The sequence below is a fragment of the Mastigoproctus giganteus genome, chromosome 6 (assembly GCF_048544385.1).
Source record: "Mastigoproctus giganteus isolate SK-2022 chromosome 6, ASM4854438v1, whole genome shotgun sequence".
Lineage (NCBI taxonomy): Eukaryota > Metazoa > Arthropoda > Arachnida > Uropygi > Thelyphonidae > Mastigoproctus > Mastigoproctus giganteus.
The window spans coordinates 178,987,312-179,013,217 of NC_143580.1; the positions used below are offsets into that span (position 1 = coordinate 178,987,312).

The following is a 25,906-nucleotide window of genomic DNA, read 5'->3' on the forward strand; positions in this document are numbered from 1 at the left end:
AGATACCCTCAAAAGCAATCCCACTAAAGACAAATCTTGAAGCAGTTGCTGCACGAATCAATGTCAACTTTGATTTAACCACAGTCTCATTATACTTACCACCTAACCAAAACATAAGCTACGCTGAATTAGAAGAACTAGTGATCCAGCTTCCCAAACCCTACTGTATCCTAGGAGACCTGAACAGTCACCATCCGCTATGGGGAAACCACAACCTGGACAAGTGTGGAAAAACTATCGAAAAATTACTTGATCAACACAATCTGATAACTCTCAATAATGGAGCTCACACTTATACGCATCTTCCTACAGGATCTACCTCAGCTATTGATGTCTCTTTATGCTCAGCAACCATATACCCTCTGTTCGGATGGACTATTCACAGCAACCCACTGGGCAGTGGTCATTACCCTGTGATATGCCGCATTGATACAAGCGTTCCCCATATTTTTTACCGAATTCCAAAATGGATATTCTCCAAAGCTGAATGGGATATGTACAAGCAGCTAGCTACACTAGAAGAAAAACAAGTTCAACAAACACCCATAAACTTGGCAGTAGAACATATATCTAACAAAATACTGCAAGCAGCGGACAAAGCAATTCCGAAACGATCCACTAAAATATCGGCCCGCTCTAAAGTGTGGTGGAATAATGAATGTAGTGCCGCAAAAAAAGAGAAGAACAGAGCATGGAACATCTTCAGAAAGTTCCCAACAACAGAAAACCTCATCTGCTTTAAAAGGGCAAGGGCAAAAGCAAAACGAGTTAGACAGACCAGCAAAAGGGAAGCATGGAGGCGTTTCGCTTCCACAATTACAAAAACGACAAAAACTCAAAACAGTTTGGGCTAAAATACAGCGTATGTATGCAAAACATCCAAGTGTCAACTGTCCCATGCTCAATGTAAATGGCTCTGATATTTCAAAACCAGAGGAGATTGCAAACGCTCTAAGTAGATCTTTCAAGGAAATATCAACTGTGACATCATACTCGCCACAATTCCAGACACTCAAAGCACAAGCTGAAAAACACTCAATTAATTTTGAATCAACATCCAGTGCTGCATACAATCTCCCTTTCACAATGTCAGAATTGCATCATGCTCTAGCCTCTACTAAACTCAGTGCAGCAGGTCCAGATGGAATACATTACATAATGATAGCAAAACTCACTGAATCTGCACTCAAGACACTATTATTGCTCTTCAACAGAATATTCAAAGAAAACACTTTCCCTGACAAATGGCGGCATGCTTATGTTTTGGCTTTTCCAAAACCTGGAAAAGATTCTTCAAATCCGCAGCATTATCGACCTATTGCACTCACCAGCTGTCTATGCAAGGTAATGGAAAAAATGATCAACGCTCGGCTATCCTGGTTTCTAGGTCGAAATAACCTTATGAATCCAGTGCAGTGTGGCTTTCGTGAAGGTAGATCCACTCTTGACCTTTTGATTAAGACAGAATCCGTGACGCCTTCGTACGCAAAGAACATCTTGCGATGGTCCTATTTGACATTGAAAAAGCGTTTGACACTGCTTGGAGATACGGTATAATGCGAAATCTATACGATCTGGGATTACGCGGACACCTACCACAGTTTATAAGAAACTTCCTACAACACCGCTCATTTCAAGTTCGATTTCACAACCACTTATCTTCAAAATTCATACAGGAAGAAGGAGTGCCACAAGGATCAGTGCTAAGTGCCACCCTCTTTAATATAAAAATGAATTCAATAACACAGGACCTGCCACAAACAATATCCACTACCCTGTATGCCGATGACTTTAGTATCGCCTGCCATTCTCCTAATATGCGAATGGTAGAGAGACAGCTGCAATGTGCAATCAACAAAATAGCAAAATGGGCCCAAAACAATGGTTTTCCCCTGTCAAACCAAAAGACTGTCGGTATACACTTTTGCAGGAAGCGTAACGTACACCCACACCCAGAACTTCGACTAGAAAATCAAATCATACCAGTTGTCCCTAGTGTCCGCTTTCTTGGTGTGATACTTGACCAAAAGCTCACCTTCCTGGAACATATAAAAACACTCAGGATCACCTGTCTTAAAAAGCTAAATGTCTTAAGAGTTCTATCAGGCACAACATGGGGAGCTGACCGATACACACTATTACAGTTGTACCATGCGCTAATACGTTCACGTCTAGACTATGGTTCTGTAGTTTATAGCTCTGCTAGACAAAGTGCTTTATGCTGGCTTGATCCTGTGCACCACAGTGCTCTACGTCTTGCACTGGGGGCGTACCGAACATCACCTGTCCATAGCCTATATGCTGAAGCACATGAAACCTCCCTGCAGCTACGCAGACAAATGCTTCTATTACAATATGCAGTAAAACTCAAAGGGCATCCAAACCATCCCACTTGGAACGGACTTTTCTCCCCTAAATGGATAAACCTATACCGAGCCTATCCATCAATAAATCCACCAACTGGGATACGTCTTTGCTCATTGCAGGCCGATTGGCAAATCGACTTTAGTAAGATACAGCCCACTGCCTCTCATACAGTCCCACCTTGGACATACTATATACCACCGTGTGACTTTTCATTGACAGCCTGGGGAAAACACACCTTATCCCAACAGAATGTACTGCAAATGTACGCCGCACTGAGAACCCAGCACGGCCAGTACACACCAATTTACACAGACGGGTCTAAAACTAACAATCATGTTGGCGGAGCAGCAGTATTTCCCAACACAACTATATCCAAGAAACTCCCTGCAGAACTTTGTGCTATCCACATAGCCTTAAACTATGCACTCTCAAAAACCATATTGCACAGTGTTATATATACAGACTCCATTAGTGCTATCCAAGCCATACAACGCAATACAAAAAATGATAACCCCTTACTTAGACAGATCTGGAATACTCTGACTAAGTTAAACCAGAAGAAACAACAAGTTCTGTTATGTTGGATCCCTGGTCATGCTGGAATTTCTGGAAATGAACAGGCCGACCTAGCTGCCAAAACTGCTACCGACCCTATAGCCCAAGCCTTTACTACACCTGCATCTGACTACAAGTACATTATAAAGAAACAATGTATGGAACAATGGCAACGCATCTGGCAGAGTCAGGCCAATAACAAATTACTCGGCATTAAAAAAGATCTCAAACCATGGAAGTCTAGTATTCGTGAGAACCGTCATGAAGAAGTTGTATTAGCCCGATTACGAATAGGTCACACACACCTGACACATCTCTATCTACTTACAGCTGCTGATCCACCACATTGCACAAACTGCAAAGCCCAACTTACAGTCCAACACATACTCATTGACTGCCCGATTTATAAAAATGAGCGTCAAACTCTATTTGCCTCTTTTTCAGCAACGAATCCTCCGAGCATTGCCCATCTTTTAGCAGATACGCCACATGTAGACAAAATCTCCACTTTCCTTAAAGAGATAGAACTGTATAACACACTGTAAACGTTAACTGCAATAAAAAAAAAAAAAAAAAAGCACTAAACTTTACCAGAGTTAGGCGCATTATGGCCATGTTGCTCTTGCGCCGTAAAGCCCACACTCAAACAAACAAACAAACAAACAATTGCAGATTAATGTACTAATTGTGCAGTACTATACTCAGGGTAGAGAAAAATAAAGATAAAAGACCTGTGAGTAAGATGAACCTGAATTCCAGTTACAAAATGGCAAACTGTTGAAGCTATAGCCGTCCCGAGGAGAGTCTCGGAAGAAACTGGTGCAAGTGACCATGAATATAGACTGTTATGCAATATTAAAAAATCTATAGACTTTGTAGTGATCATTTAAAGCAATCTAAAATAAATGATTATTTAAATTATAATCATATTACAAAATGCTATGTTAATTAAACTATGTATGTAAGTATAAATTTATTTTTATTTTGCTAACCTGTAGAAATTCAATTTTCATGTATCATTTAATTGGCAATAAACTTTTGGTAATAAAGTATGATTTATATCTCTATTTTTATGGTCTGTGGATAATATTCATCGATTTTCGCTTATCAGAATTGCCCTTTATTAGAATCAAAATTCAATTTGCAAATGTGATCAGTGTAACCGCCACTTACTGTATTTGTTTATTGAAAAATAAATAATATTTTAAAATTTGTAACAACAGCATCCATCTTCAAAACAGAACAGTGCATTATGCACATTTAAAAACATGATAAGAAATGTTTGATTGAATTCTTCTGGTGAAAACAGGAATACATAAAATAATTTAAGTCCAGCCCTGGGGCTGGACTTAAATTATTTTATGTTTCATTTATCATTTATCATTCATAAAATTATTTTATGAATGATAAATGCTCCCTCAGCTTAGACAAGTGAAATTTTGCCATATTGTATTACTCACAAGTGTTTAATAAAAATAAAATAAATTTTCTGTTTATACTCTGGCACGACAACCAAGTCAGTAGAGTTTACAATAAATCGCCAATACAAATATTTATCGTATTTAGTAGTCACGGGCTTGAACCCCGCTCCACTCAAGGAACGCGTGCTATGCACTCTCGCTCCTGACCACTGGGCTACGTCAGGCCTTATCTTGTTTGATTCCCCAGCTTGTCACTATGTCATTCAGAACTCTCACTTGAAAGTGAGTATGGAAAGACACAGTGATGATAATAAATTTTTATGAAAGTATATTTCAATAGTAATAAATATGCTTACAGTAACACGAGCATGATATTTCATATTTTACCACTGAAAATTTGCCCAGAAAAGGTTGACCGATATTTGAATCAATACAATAATTTTAATGTAAGCATATTATTTACCTGTAGATAATTTGGATATTTAAACATTTTATTTACCTTTAGATAATTTGGATAAAAGAAATATTTTTATACTTATAGGAAATTTGTAAACTTTTGATTCATATGAAACATCCTGAGGTGTATCAACAGTTAGGAGTTATACCACCGAGAGGTTTTCTTCTCCATGGACCTCCTGGATGTGGTAAAACGTTATTAGCACACGCAATTGCTGGGGTAAGTGAACAGTATTCTGAATTCTATCTACTTTTATGATGCAAAATATATTTTTCCTCTATTTTTTTTTTTTAATTATAATGCTGTCCTACAAATCTTAAAAAAATATTTCATAATTTTTATTCCAACATGTTATCTTTCAGTATTCTGAAATGTTGATTTCAAAAACATGCATTTTGTTCCTTCACATCAGGACTTATTTTTGAACTGAAATTTATTCATTCATGTAAGTAAAAGTGATAAAGTAGCAGTTATGGGATATAATGAAGATATCACAGCATTTCAAAAGGGCACTATTGTGGAGCTTGTGTGTCGGGTGCTCCCATACTGTTGGGATCTAACAATAATCGAAAAATAAGTTATAGCTACACTAAAAGAGTTGAATATATACACTATCCTCCCATGTGTTAAGATATCTCACCCTGGGAAGTAATGGATAATTTCATCAGTATCACATAACATATAGATGGCAGTAAGAGTTGACATGTGTGCCCTTAAATGTTAGTTCATCTCTGCCATGGTTCTCTGTGATGATATACAAAACTGCACAATGGCCAGAAATGAGTGTAGTGCTGTGTGTGTGTGTGTGTGTGTGTGTGTGTGTGTGTGTGTGTGTGTGTGTGTGTGTGTGTGTGTGTGTGTGTGTGTGTGTGTGTGTGTGTGTGTGTGTGTTGTTTCTGACCACTTTGCTACCAGAAGCAGCACTCACCAGGAATGCTGCTTCCCAGTACCATACATGCCCCAAGGAGGCGGGCCCAACTATACATGTACTAAACTAAATTTAATATTTCCAGCACCCATAGGAAGAAGCACAAGTCCTATGGTTGCAGCAGTCTTCTATAATCATGTACGGTGGTGAATACCACAAAGAATCCTGCATCCACTGGAGGAAGTGTAATAGCAGTGGGTGCCAGCAATTCACATACCCAGGAAGCCCAATTCTGGGCACATGCAGGTGAAAATCCTGTTTCTAATAAACTGGAGACCAATGAATCCTGCCTCTGAAGGGGCCAGCATTAAAAAAAAAAAAAAAAACTGTTCCCAAAGGGACTAGCATAATTAACAATTTTAGAAAAAGAAAAAAAATTTTTTTAATAGACAAGTTCAAAAAGAAAAAAATAAAATAAATAAATTTAATTGGATAAAATGTTAAAAAATAATAATTATTATTAAAGAAAAAGAAATAAAATAATTAAGGAGGAAAAAAAAAAAGAGAGACAGAGAGAGTAATAAAGGTTAACACTATCCTAGGGAAATAGTTTTGTTGAATACAGTAATCCGTGTCATCTGTTAAAAACCTGTGTAGCAAATTCCTGTAGAACTGAGAAGGCATTTTGATTTGCAATAAGTTATCTTTCATTTCCTGGAGAGAAATTATGTACTGTTCTAGCTAATATTTGTCTTAAATCTTGGTAAACTGGTCAAAAGAATAAGACATGACTCCAGTCTTCAAAGGCACTGCAGAAACAGGTATCTGACATAGCTAGATTGAATTGAAGAAGACGAGCATTCAAAAGCCGTGGCCAGTTAGAATGCATGATGTAAGAAGGCTTGGATAGAACCAAAGCTGATTACTTTTTGAGGAAGTGAATTTAATATCAGGTATAAAACATCTGGTCACTGCTCCTTTGGCCGACTGGGCTAGCCGGGTGGGTAAAGTGCCTGCCTGGCAACCCAAAGGTCGCGGGTTCGAATCCCGCCTCACACTTTGATCAGAGTAGAAAATGCAAAAACCTTGGAAGGTGCAATATGGCCACAGAAGCCGATGCGCCAACAACAACAAAAAAAAAAAAAAAAAACTGCTCCTTTGGTTGAGAAATTCCATTTCACGTGGCATCTTTTATGAAGCTCTGTCCAACATTTCAATTTTTCATTTTTTGGTTTGGCTGTGGGTCATAGGTCAAATCGGAAATAGTTAGAGGTTATCCTTTACGAATATAGTAAGCAAAGCCTTTGTACGTAACATACAGATACAGAGGTAACAACAGCCTGCAATAGCTTGCAAAGCTGCAGTTGAAACTGTTCTACAAGTTCTCAGGAAAGCTAGCAAAATGGTCCGTTGGACACTGTGTAGTTTGGTTTGAATTGTAATAAGTTTGGTTCTGTGGAACCATATGCTGGCTGCATATGTAATGATTGGAATAAACACTGTGTATTATAGAATTCTGAGGGTTCCCTTTTTTAAACCCCAGTCCTGCCGAGAGATTTTGAATAAAATAACATGGCTATAAAAGTTTTCACTTTTTTGGAAAGATTCTGGATGTGTGGTAAGAATGACAATTTTTTATCAAAAATGATACCAAAATGCTTATGAGTGGTAACAAGTGGCAGAGATACTCCATTAAACTCGACAACCAGAGGTCTGTTTTGGTCTAGTTTTCCATGAAATATCATCTTGGTTTTAGATGGTGACACTCTTAATTTATTTTTCAGAGTCCAGTTCAGCAAGTTATCTGGTATAGAGTTAGCCTGTTGTTCCAATTGGGACCTGGAGTTACCATGTACTAAGATGGAGAGATTGTCGGCAAAGGCAATCATTTGTGTATCAGCCACATCGGAGGGAGTAACCAGTCATCAAGGATGAGGTTTCACACAAGGGGGCCAAGAATGGACCCCTGGGGACACCCTCGAGAAACAACTTTAGATGCTGACTGACGTTTGGTTTGGATGTAGAGAGTATGTTCAGCAAAGATAACTTTTGAACAGAAGGAAGAGATGTCTAGAACAACGAGCGATTCTAAGGCACTGTAGGACACTCTCCCACCAAACATTGCCAAGGCACCTTTGAAATCAAAAACTGCCAGTGTATATTTGTAAGTAGAGCTATCAATTAACTTTTTCAATTCAAAAAGTTCCTTTACAACTACAACCAGGCTTAAATTCATACTGAAAAGAGGAAATAGATTACTTTCCAAAAGAAGTCGATTACATCTGTATGCCATGAGTTTTTTTAACTTGCCTAAGTTGGATGATAAAGCGATAGGCCTGTATGATTGAGGATCACTTGGTGGTGTTCCTGGTTTTTGGATTATTTTAATGAGAGCTGACTTCCAAATAACAGGGAAATTCCCAGCTTCAAGACACTTGTTGTAGAGCTTCAAAAGATGGTTTGTCTTAATAGAGAAGAATCTTTTTATGAAAATGGTTTCCAGTAGATCAGTTCCTGGGCATTTGTTATTACTCATAGAAGAAACTTCATTTTTAAGCTCTTACATAGAAAATAAAGGAGTAGAAAAGGGAGAATCATATTGCTCATTTTCTTTCTTAACTCCAGAATGGTAGGCAGAATCAAGAGTTCTGTCATCATTGGGAAAAAAAGTCTCTCAAGTATTTGATTGGCAGTTTGCATCCAGTTCAGAGTTTCAGTATTATTGCATTAAAGATATCACTAGGAGTTAATTTATTTCTACTGATTTTATATATAAGACCCCACAGATCTTGGTTTCCAGTTGTATGTACAAAATTCTGCCAAGATTTCAACTTGCTATTATATATTGCTTTAGTATATTCCTCTTCTCATTTTTATAATTTCAATGTAACCTACTGACCTCAAGTAAAGACTGTCTATTTTGTTTTGCTCTTTGATAAAGGTGCCTAAGCGTGGTGAACCTTGCGACGTTGAATTGTTAGCTCATTTGTCCACCACAGGGTACATTTTGTATGGATTTTGTGATAGCTGTAAAGATAGTGTTTTTAACAAAATTTGCCAAATGATTATCGTCAGGATGGTCCACAGAGTCTGTAGAATCAGACTGAAGATCTTTAAAGATTGATTCATCAAAGTTTTCCCAAATTATATTTTGTAGAGAAAATCTGATCAGATCATTAGGGGGAGCTGTAGTAGTTTTAGAAGAACATAGGTCAAAAGATATGTCAATGGTCGGAAACTGTCAAATCTGTATGTACATCCCACTCAGAAATTAGAGAAGAGATATTGCACGTTGCCAGAATGACGTTGATGTTAGACTGCCCCAGGGTGCTAAGAAAGGTAGAAGGCTTATTTGGGAGATTAAGAATATGCAATTGATGAGCAAAAATTAAATCTTCTAATAACTGCCCTGTATGGTCGGTAGTTGCGCTATGCCACAGAGAGGATTTGGAATTCTCATCCATTAGCATAATAATAGGTTCTGGTAAAAGTTTAAGAAGAGCAGTTCCTAGGTATTCCAGAAATGATTTATATCTGAAGGTGGCAGACAGTATAAAGAAATCAAGTAGAAGGACATAATTTTATTAGTGGCTTGTATACAGTTAGCATGCTGTGAGCAGAGAGAAGTGACAGTGAGAATGTCCAGAGATTTCTATTGAATACAATAATAGCTGTTTTTGGAACTTCATGAGGGGATCTTTTTATTCTGATGGATAAAGGATAATCTGTGATAGCGATACAGTTCATGTAAATAAACAATATCTGAAGAAAGGATATCTGCAGGTCTTCGAATTTCATCAGTTACTGTCTTATATCTATGGGCATTTAATTGGCTGATTTTCAATTTGGTGGTCAAGAGTATAGATTCTTCAGCCTCATCACTATTAGCATTAGTAGAGGCATATGCTGCAAGAAAGCAAGCTTATGAAGCATCAGCCAATGAAAAAAAAAAAAAAAAAAAAAACCCATTTCATCTCTCCGTTCATTCAAAACACCTGTCCAGCTGAGCCATAAATTTATTTAGGCTATCAATTTCCACTAAAAGGGATGGAAGTCTGTTCCACCAACCAAATACCCATTGGCTAAAGGCAAATTTCCGCACTTCCATCCTACATCTGTCTTTCCTCAATTTGAATTTATGCCCTCTCAGGTGTTTATTCTGAGCAAGAGGAAGAATCCCATCAGCATTGAGCATGCTCAAACCATTCAAACCTTTATACACCTCTATCAGATCACCTCGCCGATGCCTAGTCTCCAGACACAGTAACTTGCAAAACTTAAGCTTTTCTTTGTAAGAGCAACCCTTTGTTCCATTCACTAATCTTGTTGCCCTTCTCTGTACTTGTTCCAGCAGCTCTACATCCTTCTTGATGTGACGCCTCCAGACCTTATACAGTACTCAAGGTGTGGCTTGAACATTGCCTTATACAAGGGAATAATCACCTCCTTATCCCTGCTAGAAAAATTCATGTATATCATTGACAAGACACCATGAGCTACCCTTGCAGCCCATCTGCACTGCTCAGAGAACTTCGTATCTGCCTGCACAATTATCCCCAGATCCTTTTCAATCTCTACCACTGTCAGTGTAGTACCACAGAGTTGATACGTTGCTCTGGAGTTACTGTTTCCCATATCTAGTACTTTACATTTGTCAATGTTAAACTTCATTTCCCACCTCTCAGCCCATCTGCTCAACCTTTCCAGATCCTATTGCAGCAGCATAGCATCAGTTGTGTCCTTAACAACCCTGCCAACTTTTGTATCGTCTACAAACTTAGACATTAAGCTTGATATACCATCATCAATATCATTTATAAATACAGAAAACTATAATGGACCCAACACTGAACCCCGAGGGCCTCCACTAATAACATTAGGCCACGATGAGCAGTGTCCATTGATTACCATTCTCTGTCTTCTCCCCCTCAACCATCCCTTTATCCATAGCAGCAATTTGCCTCCAATGCTGGTATTCCATGTCCACCATGTGTGACATGGAAGAGCAGCAGTCTTCCATGTCACACATGGAAGACTGCTGCTCCAATTTGTGCAGCAGTCTTCCATGTGTGACAGTATCAAAAGCCTTTCTAAGATCCAAATATATAATATCAAAGTTATTCCTTGCATCCAGTTCTTTTGTGATTGCATCATAGTATCCAATCAAATTGGTCAGGCAAGACTTTCATTTAACAAAACCATGCTGTGTCCGAGCTATAACTGAAGTCTTGTCTAGATGATCCTGCAGTGCTTCTTTAACCAGTTCCTCCATTAATTTTCCTGGAACAGAAGTTAAACTCATGGGTCTATAATTACTTGTGTTAGCCTTTGATCCTCCTTTGTGAATTGGGGTCACATTTGCACATCTCCAGTTTATGTGTACCTCCCCTGAGTCCAAAGAAGCTCTCATAATTATGGCTAAGGGTTTGCTTACTTCCTTTGCTGCTTCCTTTAATATAACTGGATAGATCCCATCCACCCCAGGTGCCTTTTTTAAGTTTATCCTCAACAATTTTTTCCTCCACTTTCCTCTCGGTTATTACAAAATCATCTAACTCACTGCCAGAGTTTACTTCACCTCTGGCATACCCCTTCCTGAATAACTCCTCGTGTGTGAATGTAGATGCAAAATACTTGTTTAGTTTGTTAGCCACCTGAGCAGAATCCTCAACTGTTGAACCATCAATATCCAGTGGACCAATCTGATTCATCCCTTTCCTTCTAGAATTTACATAAGTAAAGAACTCTTTTCTATTTTTCTTTGCATCCATTGCCAAGGATTTCTCATAATCTGCATTTGCCTGCCTAATCTCTTTTGTGACTTGGTTACAGACCAACTTATATCTATCATAGCTTTCCATGTCACCCATTAATTTATATGTATCCCATGCATTTTTCTTCTCTGCCATATGTCTCATTAGTTCTTCTGACATCCATTTAGGCCTAAACCTTGAACAATATTTCTTAGTTGGTATGTAAAGCCTAGTAGCTTCCAAGATAAGTTCTTTGAATGCTTCCCATTTTGAATTTGCTGTTGGTAACATCATGAGTTGGTCCCACTGTATAGAATTTAAATACTGTCTCAGACCCCCATAGTCACCTTTATGAAAGCAAAAACCCTTTCCTTTTACCCTTGATGGTAGTTACCTCTTTGAGTAAATCCCACTATAGCAGCACACTGTGATCACTGCCACCCAGTGGTTCCTTTATCTGCAGATTCCTAATGCATGAAGAATCACTACTGATAATCAGATCAAGAATATTACTCCCTCTAGTTGCCTCCCGAACATGCTGATGTAGAAAACAATCATCCAATAAATCCACAAAAGCCTTGCTAGTGTGTGAGTGAACAACCCAATCAAGTGAACAACACAAATTCCAATCAATATCTGGGAAATTAAAATTCCAAATTAGCATTAGCATTAGCATTAGTAGAGGCATTTGATGCAAGAAACCAAGCTTATGCAGCATCAGCCAAAAAAAAAAAAAAAAAAAAAAAAGTAACATAAATAAATAAAAATAACCACTTCCACTTCACCCCTCTGTTCGTTCGAAATACCTGTCCAGCTGAGCCTTAAACTTATTTAGGCTATCAACTTCCACGACAAGGGATGGAAGTCTGTTCCACCCACCAACCACCCGCTGGCTAAAGGCAAATTTCCGCACATCTATCCTACATCTGTCTTTCCTCAATTTGAATTTATGCCCTCTCAGGTGATTTTTCTGAGCTAGAGGAAGAATCCCATCAGCATTGAGCATGCTCAAACCATTCAAGGCTTTGTACACCTCTATCAGATCACCCCGCTGGTGCCTAGTTTCCAGACACTGTAATTTGCAAAACTTAAGCCTTTCTTCATAAGAGAACCCCCTTTGTCCCATTCACCAATCTAGTTGCCCTTCTCTGTACTCGTTCCAGCAGCTCTACATCCTTCCTGAAATGAGGCCTCCAGGCCTGTATACAGTACTCTAGGTGTGGCCTGACCATTGCCTTATACAAGGGAATAATCATCTCCTTATCCCTGCTAGAAAAATTCCTATATATCATTGACAATACACCATGAGCTACTCTTGCAGCTCGTCTGCACTGCTCAGAGAACTTCATATCTGCCTGCACCACCACCCCCAGGTCCCTTTCATTCTCTACCATTGTCAGTGTAGTACCACAGAGTTGATACGTTGCTCTGGGGTTGCTGTTTCCCATATGTAGTACTTTACATTTGTCAATGTTAAACTTCATTTGCCACCTCGAAGCCCATCTGCTCAACCTTTCCAAATCCTGTTGCAGCAGCATAGTGTCAGTAGTGTCCTTGACAACCCTGCCAGCCTTCGTATCGTCTGCAAACTTGGACATTAAGCCTGATATACCATCATCAATATCATTTATAAATACAGAAAACAATAAAGGCCCCAATACTGAACCCTGAGGGACTCCACTAATAACATTAGTCCACGATGAACAGTGTCCATTGATTACCACTCTCTGTCTTCTCCCCCTCAACCACCCCTTTATCCATAGCAGCAACTTGCCTCCAATGCCACACTGCTCCAATTTGTGCAGCAGTCTTCCATGTGCAACAGTATCAAAAGCCTTTCTAAGATCCAAGTATATAATATCAAAGTTATTCCCTGCATCCAGTTCTTTTGTGACTGCATCATAGTATCCAATCAAATTGGTCAGGCAAGACTTCCCCTTAACAAAACCATGCTGTGTCCTAGCTATAACTGAAGTCTTGTCTAGATGATCCTGCAGTGCTTCTTTCACCAGTGCCTCCATTAATTTTCCGGGAACAGAAGTTAAACTCACAGGTCTATAATTACTTGTGTCAGCCTTTGATCCCCCTTTGTGAATTGGGGTCACATTTGCACATCTCCAGTCAATGGGTACCTCCCCTGAGTCAAAGGAAGCTCTCATAATTATGGCTAAGGGTTTGCTTACCTCCTTTGCTGCCTCCTTTAATATAACTGGATAGATCCCATCCACCCCAGGTGCCTTTCTTGTGTTTATCTTCAACAATTTCTCCTCCACTTTGCTCTCAGTTATTACAAGATTCTCTAGCTTACTGCTAGAGTTGAATACACCTCTGGCATTCCCCTCGCTGAATAACTCCTCATGTGTGAATGTCGATGCAAAATATTCATTTAGTTTGTTAGCTACCCGAGCAGGGTCATCAACAGTTGACCCATCGATCTCAAGTGGACCAATCTGATTCATCCCCTTCCTTCTAGAGTTTACATAAGTAAAGAACTCTTTGCTGTTTTTCTTCGCATCCCTTGCCAAGGATCTCTCGTAATCTGCCTTCGCCTGCCTAACCTCCTTTGTAACTTGGTTACAGATCAACTTGTATCTATCATAGGCGTCCGTGTCACGTGTTAATTTGTATGTATCCCATGCATTTTTCTTCTCTGCCATATGCCTCATTAGTTCATCTGACAACCATTTAGGCCTAAACCTTGAACAATATTTCTTAGTTGGTATGTAAAGCCTAGTAGCTTCCACGATAAGTTCTTTGAATGCTTCCCATTTTGAATTTGCTGTTGGCAATATCATCAGTTGATCCCACTGTATAGAATTTAAATACTGTCTCAGTCCATTGTAGTCGCCTTTACGAAAGCAATACCCCTTCCCTTTACCCCTAATGGTAGTTACCTCTTTGAGTAACTCCCACTTCAGCACACTGTGATCACTGCCACCAAGTGGTTCATTTATCTGCAGATTCTTAATGCATGAAGAATCACTACTGATAATCAAATCAAGAGTATTACTCCCTCTAGTTGCCTCCCGAACATGCAGATGTAGAAAACAATCATCCAATAAATCCACAAAAGCCTTGCTACTGTGTGAGTGACCAGCCCCCAAATTCCAGTCAATATCTGGGAAATTAAAATCCCCCATTATAAGACTCTCTGATTTACTGGCCCACTCTATTTCTCCGAACAGTTTCTTATTATACTCGTCAGAGTCATTAGGCCTATAGCACACTCCTACTCTCAATTTTGATCTCCCAATGCTTATGTCACACCAAACTGACTCGACACTGCACTGTCCAGCGATGTCGACTGGCTTCACTTCCTTGGATTTTATGTGTTTTTTAACTAATAGCCTAACCCTTCCTCCCTTCCTATCCTGTCTATCCTTTCTGTAGACATTGTACTCCCCAAATTCCAGTTCTGCATTTCTTATATCTGTGTGACACCACGTCTCTGAAATCCCCACAATATCTGCCTTTGATGTTTTGAGCAATACCTCAAATTCATCAAATTTATTTACTAAACTCCTAGCATTGGTGTACACACAAGTATACATGCACCTGTTCTTTTTCTTAGCTACCCTAACACAACCCATGTGTTTACTTGTACCCCAATGATTCCCAGCAGTCTCTGAAATATCCTGCATCTTATTTTCCAGGCTGCGGCTCATTCCAATAGAAGCAGTGCAAGAATCACTTTCACCTCTGCCAGTGGCTACTGTTAATCTATTAGTCCTTGTATCCCCCCAATCTAGCAGTTTTCCGACCCACCTAACATTGCCTCGATAGCATCAGCAAACATTCTTGCACCCTTTCTATTTAAGTGTATCCCATCCCTGTAGAAGCAGTCTCTCCTGTTAACAAGTACAGACCAGGCTGAAAAAAATTCTACCCCTTGAGCCCTGCACAATCTTTCCAGGGCCGAATTGATTGACAGGGCTCTCATCATATACTCCCTCCTATCGTGTCTGGGCAGAATTGCAGACACTTTCAATGTCAACCCTAATTCACGGCTTTTTTTCATCAGTGACCTGTACTTGTCAAGTAATTCCGCCGGTCTCCTACTCTTAATGTCATTAGTGCCATTATAAGGCTCTCTGATTTACTGGCCCACTCTATTTCCCTGTACAGTTTCTTATTATACTCATCAGAGTCATTAGGCCTATAGCACACTCCTACTCTCAATTTTGATCTCCCAATGCTTATGTCACACCAAACTGACTCGTCACTGCACTGTCCAGTGATGTCGACTGGCTTCACTTCCTTGGATTTTATGTGTTTCTTAACTAATAGCATAACCCCTGCTCCCTTCCTATTCTGTCTATCCTTTCTGTACACATTGTACTCCCCAAATTCCAGTTCTGCATTCCTTATAGCTGTGTGACACCACGTCTCTGATATCCCAACAATATCTGCCTTTGATGTTTTGAGCAATACCTCAAATTCATCAAATTTATTTACCAAACTAGCATTGGTGTACATGCAAGTATGCATGCACCTGTTCCTATTCTTTGCTACCCTATCCCAACCCATGTGTTTACTTTTACCGCAATGACTCCCAGCAGTCTCTGAAATATCCTGCATCTTGTTTTCCAGCTGCTGCTTATTCCAATATAAGCAGTGCAAGAATCACTTTCACCTCTGCCAGTGGCTACCGTTAATCTATTAGTCCTTGTATCCCCCCACGCTAGCAATTTTCCGGCCCGCCCACCTAACACTGCCTTGATAGTATCAGCAAATATTCTTGCACCCTTTCTATTTAAGTGTATCTCATCCCTGTAGAAGCAGTCTCTCCTGTTAACAAGTACAGTCCAGGCTGAAAAATATTCTAACCCTTGAGCTTTGCACAGTCTTTCCTGGGCCGAATTGATCGACAAGGCTCTCTCATCATATACTCCCTCCTATCGTGTCTGGGCAGAATTGCAGACACTTTCAAATTCAACCCTAATTCACGGCTTTTTTTCAACAGTGACCTGTACTTGTTAAGTAATTCCGCCGGTCTCCTACTCTTAATATCATTAGTGCCAACATGTGCAACTATATCACCTTTTGTGCCCTTAAAAGATGATATCCCCTCTGCAATGTCATCAACCTTTGCCCCTGTCAGACATACCCTGGTCCTATTCCATCTATCCTTTTTACAAAGTATGTTCCCTGTTTCCCTGACAATAGAGTCACTAACGACTACTAGTTCCTGTGGGACCAACGCATTCTGCCTTAGCGGTTGCCACTGTGTTGTGTGATGACCAAGTGCAAGCTCTATCATTGACATGGGCAGCTGAGAGCTTGATGTACCCCTCAATTTAGATCCTTCGAGGGCATCCACCCTGTCCTTCAAGCTCTCATATAGGCCCATAACAATGCTGAGTTGTCGCCTGATTTCCTTACACTCCTTACATTGCGTGCCCACATACAAAGAAATCCCCCATGGCAATATCATGTCCTGTACCCAATTGCTCCAGAAACATCAAGCAAGCAGTGCATTTTAAAAGGCTGTGATTCAGAAGGCAACTGCCCCTTTCAGTTCTCCCCTGAGCCACAGCACTCCCATCAGCTGAGTCACGATTTCGATTTAATTTCAATAAAATTTCAATTTCAGTATTATAACCCTAAACTTGTATCCCAACACAGTTATAACGCTATATATATTTTTCAGTAACGAGTATTATCTACGAGTTCCGTTTATATAACTTCCGTATCAAGTTATGTATTAATTAATTATGTTACGTTTGTAATCTAGGTCGTTATATGTATTTAGTTAAAAAGTACAATTTAATTGACAATGAAGTTTAACAAGATTAATAGATTTTACTGAATAATTGACAATATTATATTATATACTATACTATACCAAGCTTACGCTATCGAGGTCGGGATATAACGTATTGTATAACAGTGGCGGCAAGTTGCGAACGGTAAATCTACAGACACTTAAGTATTAATTAACTTCCAAATCTCGCTGTCTCAATTCAGAATAAACTAAGGATCCTGACTGTTATGATCATTAGAACTGGATGGGAATAGTTCTTCGTCTTACTGTTTCCACAGCTCTCTGGTATTCTGGACACAAGACATCTTTAACAGATTGATTGGCTGTCTTCTTTCGTTTACAATTTGCACATACTGGAGGGTCACTTTTGTTGGGACACTCCAAAAATATGTGCCCCGAATGAGCACAATGTCCGCAAGTCAGTACTTCATTTTTGTAAGAGTTAGACGTGTCTGTATGATAAATAACAAAAGCATTTGGTAACTATTGTAAAGGCCCTAAATTTTTGAGACATTAACCCTATATATATCATATCTAGAGTGGAGATTTGTGAATAAATACGTGGGGAAAGAGCAAGCACCCAGTTTGATTTCATTTTGAATTTAAATACAGTCTCATTTCTTATCTGGTCACATGTAAACCCGAGGTCTTTTAAATTTTTGAAATACAAATCATCCAAAACTTCTTCCTTAGTTAAATTGTTATCTAGATCATAAAAAGTATTGTAGGATTTAGTTCCTTCTGTGCCTCTGAAGACAGACCATATTCAGAAATAAATTTAGAGGATGCAATAGCGTTTATATCCTCCTTAGAGTTTGTCTCTATTATTATCCCATTGTTCTTGATAACTCAAAGTGCCTTGATTTTAACCTCCTTCAGATCACTTTTTAATAACATGTTCCCTAATCACTTGTTTAGTAGTGAGTTGCGAACCTTAGGTAGCCTTTACAATAATGAGGTTCTGAGGCCTCTTTGTAAGCTGTGTTTCAACAGGCACTGAACTTGAAGAACTGGAAAAGGAACACGTATATTGTCTGTGTTAGTTACTGTTTCATTTTTAAAAATAGAAGTAGGTGTGACTGTATTATCAGGTAAGGAGTCCATTAGAACACTGATATAAGACATTTTTTCGGGGATGTTTTGTACTTTTAGTTCTTCAACATTTTTATTTTTTTAAATCTATTCAAACCTTCAGCATTTTAATTTCTACAATAAGTGACTGAGCAACTGGTTCCAAGCCACTCCAGGACTTTAGAATGATCTTGGTCTGCTTTTTCGGTTACCTTTGCATTGTCATTGAGCAGGTACCTCTCTAATTCTTTGCGTAGTAAAATAACAGCATCTTGAGGTGGAAGTTCGTTCAGCATCACAGTATCCTTCCTATCTGAAGATATAGTTGCAGAAGGCCTAATTAGATAAATAATAATTTTGAAAATTAACTTAGAAGAAGCAGAAGAATTTTTAGAAGAAGCAGAAGGCGATAACAATATATCAGCAAGCAAAGAGGTATATAACTCGTAAATTCGAAAATAGCTCCCTAATCCTCCTAAATGTAGGTTCTGGTAGTGGAGCAGGTGTTACACTAATTATAGATATTTATAGAACCACTGGACAATAAAGATCGGGGAGCAACGCTCATGCGTATAACTGAGGGCGATGAGTTGTGTGGCAGTAAGAGTTATAAGTAGTATATAAAAGGCACATAGTGGGCGTTTGTCATATAGCAGGAGGGAAAACACCCAAAATTAACTGCTAAAATATTGTGCGCTGATGGAAAACAAGGTAATGCAACCATTCATCCCCAAGTGATGTAGACTTCATTAAAGACACCCACCCAGCCAACACAGAGAATGACAACAATGAAATGGATAGTGAGAGGAAATTGTAAAATAACATGCTTAATGAGCTGACTCAAAAGATAGCTAGCAGAACTGGGATAAGTGTGGAGCAGCATTTCCCAAACTGTGTTCCATGAGATGTGAAAAAGTATTCTGCAAAAATTCATAATTAATAATTAAAAAAAAAATTTTCCATATTTGTAGCATACACTACTTTTGTATCATTATAATTTTTAACATTTTTTTTTTTTTTTTTTTTTTAAATTTTCGGTTATTAATATACTGGCATAGACTAATAATCAATTAGACTGCGGAACACTTTATTTTGGCAGGCTTTGCGTAGCAAAATATGCAGAGTTAATGGCATCTACGAAAAAGTAGCAATGTAGTGGTCTAATATGCCATTTGTATGCACTTTAGCCTGGAGTACATGGATTGAAGGACGGGGGAAGCGAATCAATATCTTAACTAAACTGGCTTCCTTGTATAAACCTTTTTTGATAATTTCAGTATTTTTTGATAATCAGTATTTCTAAATATTATTATTAAAATAATATTTTAATAATAATAATGCTAAACATGGATTTGTGATTGAAAAAGGAACTTTAAAATGAGAAACATTTTAGTATTGTATTGCAACTGTAGTCAAAGAAAACAAACACAATATTGTCACACTTCAAAGTGAGGATGAACAATCAAAATATTATTATTAAAATAAATGACAATGGATTTGTGGTTGAAAAAAAGGAACTTTAAAATGTGAAGCAAGTACTTATAGTATTGCAACTGTAGTCAATGAAAACACAATATTGTCACACTTCAAAGTGAGGATGAGTAATCGCAGCCTTTTGTTCCCCAAAAATCCGAAGTAAAAAAAAAAACAGGAACCAACTAGTAAAAGACGAAAACGAAAGTATGATGACAGTTATTTGAATTTTGGCTTTACATATGTTGGAAATAAAGATGCTCCTGATGCATAGTGCATCGTATGTAATAAAATATTAGCAAATAGTTCTTTGGCACTTCCGCTAAACTTTTGTTTCGTAAGTGTTCCATAAATATATTTTGAGATGAAAAGTGTTCCGTGACTAAAAAAGTTTGGGAAACGCTGGTGTTGAGGAACAAACAGTAATCTGAAAAACATTTTGTAAAATGGATTTCCATATGGTTATGAATGAAAATTACTATTTATAGGCCAGAGCCATCTCTCGTCAGTTCACATCACTGGCTAAACTGGTGCAGGAATCGGAAGTGCTAGACATCACAGTAGTGACAGAACATGATGTTTTGCGATGAATCATACTACACTGACATCTGATGGGCTTACCTGGGCATGGCATATGTTCAAAGAATAGTGTGACTCATGTTGCATCAACAGTGCAGTTCAGTAACAGTAGTGTGATGATATATGCCTATTTTGTATGGTTTATGCCTGGTCTACTGGTTGTCTTAATAAATTATGAATGCAGCTATTTGAGTTGTGGCATTGTTTGGAGAGGCGGGGCCATATTTTTATCAGCATGACAGTAATGATAAAATATGGCCCATGCTCCATGTTACAAAGCTCAATCAGTACAACAGTGGTTTCAGAAGAATAATGTAGTGAACCTGCCACTTATAGCTGAGAACTCAGCACTGACTTAATTTGAACACCTTTAGTATGTTTCAGATTGACATTTGAGAGCCAGGACAGGACATCGTAATTTGGGCAGAGAACTAGTTGAAGCCATACAAGAGAAGTGGATCAAGATTACATGTTTTTGGTATGTGGATCAGTCTCCACATACCAAAAACAAAAACATGTGTAAATTATCATTAAAGCCCATGGGATCTTTTCTAACCAGATATTTTTCATTTAGTGTTCTAATAGATGTTGAATGAGGGAGGGATATGTGTTTTTTTTTTTATTTAAGACAACTTCGCCAAACCTAGGCCGAAGCCTATCCATGGTTATGGTCAAAGTATTAACTAATTACAGAGCTTCAAGTTCAAATTTGGTTAATATAAAAGCGTTAATATAACACAACACATAATTTAAACAAACAAATATTTCAGCCACTTAGCCTCTAAGTAAAATCAGGTCTTAAAGATTCTGCTTCCATCAATCTTAGTGAGAAGAGTTAGTTCCACTACCTACTTGAATCGAGGTACGTCTTCTAAAAGCTGCGACATAATTATTAAAATAAGTAAATAGCCTTCTTTCGGTGAACATGATCCAAAGTCTCTCCCTCACCAGAGGGCCTACAGACAACTCCAAATTCATTCTTAAATCAAGATATTGATTGCAATCTAACATAACATGTTCCGCGGTCTCATCTTCACCACAACTGCAGATACTTTGGTCCAAGAGTCCAAACTGGCCTTTTATTAAAAAGGTAGCATTCAACCCAAATTGCAATCAAGTTCTTTTCGGAGTATCTACTATAACCACATTTGGAAAGAACATATAGGTTTTCCTACCTTTTTCAGGTTCTTGCCAGTTTATATGCCACTTAACTTTGAGCTCCTCACATATTCGTTTTTTTCCTCTTACTTTATATCAGCTCTGGTGTAAAGCCTTCCTTCCATAAAGAAAACCATTATGGGCAAGATGTCATGCCCATAATGGTTTTCTTTATATTCTTTTTTGTATAATACATAAATCCAGACAGTAAAACTTTATACTGAACTGGCAGCCTACAGATATAATTTGCATGGCCTCTGTCCAGACAGTTTGGCAAGCACGAGTAATACTAAGCAGGGCAAATCTTTGTGCATGTAATAAATACTTATTAATAATCACCTTATCAATTCAATGCATCCGTGCTCCGGAGGCATAAGTTATGATCGGGACAAATAGGCACTTATAAAGTAAATTTAGGGCGCAGCCTTTAATGCCGCAGTCCCTTCTTACAACCCGCCTGAGCTTGACATAAAGTGTCCTAATTTTTGTCTTTAAATATGTTGCATGTTCCATGAAGAACAATCGTTCTTCAAGAATTAGGCCTAAATATTTTGTCACTCTAACATACCAAACTGAATTGCCCAGGGCCTCACAGTCGGTGCTTTGTTCATACTTAAACGGCCTTTCAGCAACATCTGGACTGTCTTGTCCTGAGATATCTGCGCTTGTAGAGTCTGTTCCAATTTTCCAATTCAGTTAGAATTTCTTCAGATCGTTTCTCCAATACAGAACGAGAATTACCAAATACTAAAATTGCTAAATCATCACCATTTGCAATCTTTTTTATTCCTTCTTTCTCCCAAAGTAAGAACTCATCAAGAACTATGTTCCATGCAAAGGGACTGATAACCAAACCCTGAGGACAACCTCTTTGTACCACTTTTTCAACTTTTGTATACATAGTTTCTACTCTAACTTTCTATCATTAAAATAGTCTCTAAATATTTTATATAACATAACAAAGCACTCTGTTGCTCTTATACAAGCAAGAATGCTGTCCCACCACAACCTTTCAAAGGCACCCTAGAAATCTATAAAAATTCCTAGCACATACCGATCCCCACAGCTCTCCACTGCCCGAATCAAGCTATATATGGCATGCTCTGTTCCATAACCTTTTTTGAAACCAAACTGGTTTTCCGAGAACATAGCCTTCTTATTATAACTAATCATTAAGCGATTGTAATGATTGTTACAATGATACACAATCGTTCATAAGTCTTTCCCAGTACAGATAGCAGAGCAATGGGGCGATATGAACCAGTTTCATTTAAAAGTTTGTCAACTCCTTTCAAAATCAACTTCACATGTGCCTCCTTCCAGGCCTGCGGGAAGACACCCTCCACCAAACACTTGTTATATGTATCTAAATATATTCTTGTCATAAGTTAAGACTTCTTAAGGACATCAGCTTCAATTTAACAGGGCCTGGCAACTAGCCTGTCTTTGCACAGTCTACAGCCCTGGTAACTTCCTCCAAAGTAAATATTTCTTCTCTGCTTACCATATTATATATAGCGTTTTCTTGCTTCATAACAAGTTGTTCCAGTGTGTCCATAGTATTTATATCCCCTGGAAAGAGATCATTCAAGACCATGTTCATGGAATCAGCCCAATTTAAGGTAGCATTATTTTCATTGAAGATGCGTTGAAGAAAATGAAGAATCAGAAAGCTGAGGGGGAAAGATGAAGTTACTGTAGAGTTGTTAAAATTGGGAGGAAGAGACATGAAACAAAAAAGACATGACACATCAATGCTAAGGTTGGAAAGAGACAAAACAGAAATGTACACCAAAATTGAGTCTTCTAGATGAACAGAAAACTCACTACATTATCATTATGGGGGACTTCAATGCTAAGGTTGGAAAGAGATAAAACAGTGCAAAAAGGGGAACTATAGGAAATTTTGGAATTGGTGAAAGAAATGAAAGAGGTGAAAGACTTGTGGAATTTGCAGAATCTAGAGGAATGTCAGTAATGAACCCTTTTTCAAGAAAAGGGTGAACAGAAAGTGGACAAGGAAGAGCCCAAATGGATTAACGACTAAATAAAATCGACTTCATCCTCACTAACAGAAGATATATTGTGAATGATGTTACTGTTCTGAACAAGGTAAATGTTGGAAGTGATCACAGAATGGTAAGATGCACACTTGATATAGATGTAAGAAAAGAAAGGAAAAAACTGACTCGAGTAAATAATACGAAGGTCTTTGTGATAACAGAACAGGAGAAAAAGCAGTATGTACTGGAACTTAAGAACAAGTTTGAGCTTCTGCAGACTGTTCAGGACCAAGATATTGACGAGGAATATTACAACTTTCTGAAAGTGATAAAGCCTAAGAAACCTATAGGTAAAAAGAAATCCAAAGAAGAAAAGATCAGTCAAGAAACACTTGTCATGATGAACCGAAGACAACAAATGAAGAGCAAGAAAAACACTGACAGGTAGAAATTTGAGTATACTGAGTTATGCAAAGCCATTAGAAAGACTCAGAGAGGACATAACAAAATTTAACACAAGAAAAGTAGAACAAGCATTAAGGGAAAACAAAGGATTTAAATAAGCAGTCATGAGCAGTAATACAGGAAGACAAATGATACTGAAACTGAAGAATAGCGATGGTGTACTTATGAATAGCAGAGAAAGCATTATTCAAATAGCAGAAGACTATTATAAAGAGTTATACAAGGAGCGAGGGAATGGTGCCAGCAGTGGGGAAGATGGATCACAAATTAGTAACACTTACGACATACCCGATATCCTTCCTGATGAGGTAGAACATGCATTGAAGAAAATGAAGAATCATAAAGCTCCAGAGGGAAGATGAAGTTACTGTAGAGTTGTTAAAATTGGGAGGAAGAGACATAACACAAAAACTGGCAAGGCTCTTCACAAAGTGCATTAGAAAAGGTGCGATGCCTAAGCAGTGGAATAATGCAATCATAGTTTTGCTGCATAAGAAAGGAGATAAATCAGAAATTGGAAATTATAGACCAATTAGCTTGTTATCCCATATCTACAAGTTGTTCACAAGGGTCATTACTAACAGATTAGAAAGAATACTTGATGAGAATCAACCGAAATAGCAAGCTGGCTTTAGGACAGGATTCTCAACTACGGATCACCTTCGTGTAATTTCACAGCTAATGGAGAAGGAAAATGAATATAAAACACCATTATTTGTGGATTATGAAAAGGAGGCATTTGACTCCATACAGCATAAGGCAATGTTTCGGGTATACTGGAAAGACATGGCATAGATACCCCATATATTATGATTTTGAAGAAAATATATGAGAATGCTACCTCCTTTATTAGACTAAGACAAAGACAGTAATAAATTTAAAATTGAGTAAGCAGTTCGACAAGGAGACATAAAAACCTCCGAAGTTGTTTACTGCTGCCCTTGGGGAAGCTTTCAGAAGATTAGACTGGTCGCAGAAAGGAGTCAATGTGAATGGAGAGTACCTAAAGCATTTACGATTTGCAGATGGCATTGTGGTCTTAAGCCACGATCCCAAAGAATTAAGAGGAAAATCTTAATCAGTTATGCAGTAAGGATTTTTGGTTGAAGATGAATATGGCTAAAACAAAAGTAATGATGAACAAGTATGCCACAGAAAGTGATATAATGATTGAAGGAGTAGTAATTGAAAAGGTGGATTAATATACTTATCTGGGACAGATCGTTAGCTGTAATAATGATAAATGGATGGAAGTCAAGAGAAGAATAAATTTTGGATGGATAGCATTCAGGAAATATAGTCACATACTGAGGAGTAATATCCCAATTTGTCTGAAATGTAAAATAATGAACCAATGTATACTCCCCACCATGACTTATGGAAGTGAAACCTGGGCACTCACCAAAAGAATGGAAAAGAAGCTGAGAACTACACAGCAAAGAATGGAATGAATTATATTGGGAATCAGACTGTTAGATAAGAAGAGAAACACATGGATTAGGCAGCAAACTCAAGTAAAGGACATTCTTATCCAAACTAAAGAACTAAAATGGTCTTGGGTTGGGCAGGACACATAGCTCGAAGACATGATGACAGATGGACTAAGAAAATAACAGAATGGTACCCAAGAGGAGCTAAGAGAAAACCTGGAAGACAACAACTGGGATGGACAGATGAAATTCATGAGTTTGTGAGTAGTAAATGGATGGCCATTGCACAAAACAGAACGAACTGGAAAGTTGCCATTTTCAATCCACTTCATCCTGCAGTGGATTGAAAATGGCTGATGCTGATGATATTTTCATTACCTATAGTACAAGAAACATTGGCTAAGTACTTCTTGTTAGTGAAAATTTTAAACACCGAGCTCCATGGATCTCAAGATCCTTGCTCCTCAACAAAAAGTTTCCAGCTACTTATCTTAGCATTACTGACAGTATCAACATATAACTTCATGTGCTGCCTGTACAAA

At 38.2% G+C, this 25,906-nt stretch overlaps 1 protein-coding gene across 1 annotated transcript in view; it reads left to right on the top strand.

Moving 5' to 3' along the window:
- The window catches only part of smid (nuclear valosin-containing protein-like smid), a 402,569-nt gene that overhangs the window by 116,736 nt on the left and 259,927 nt on the right, over positions 1–25,906 (top strand). Inside the window, exon 7 of the mRNA XM_090375537.1 lies at positions 4,885–5,019. Within this exon, the coding sequence (XP_090231663.1) occupies positions 4,885–5,019 (135 nt within the window). The remainder of the gene's footprint in view (positions 1–4,884; positions 5,020–25,906) is intronic.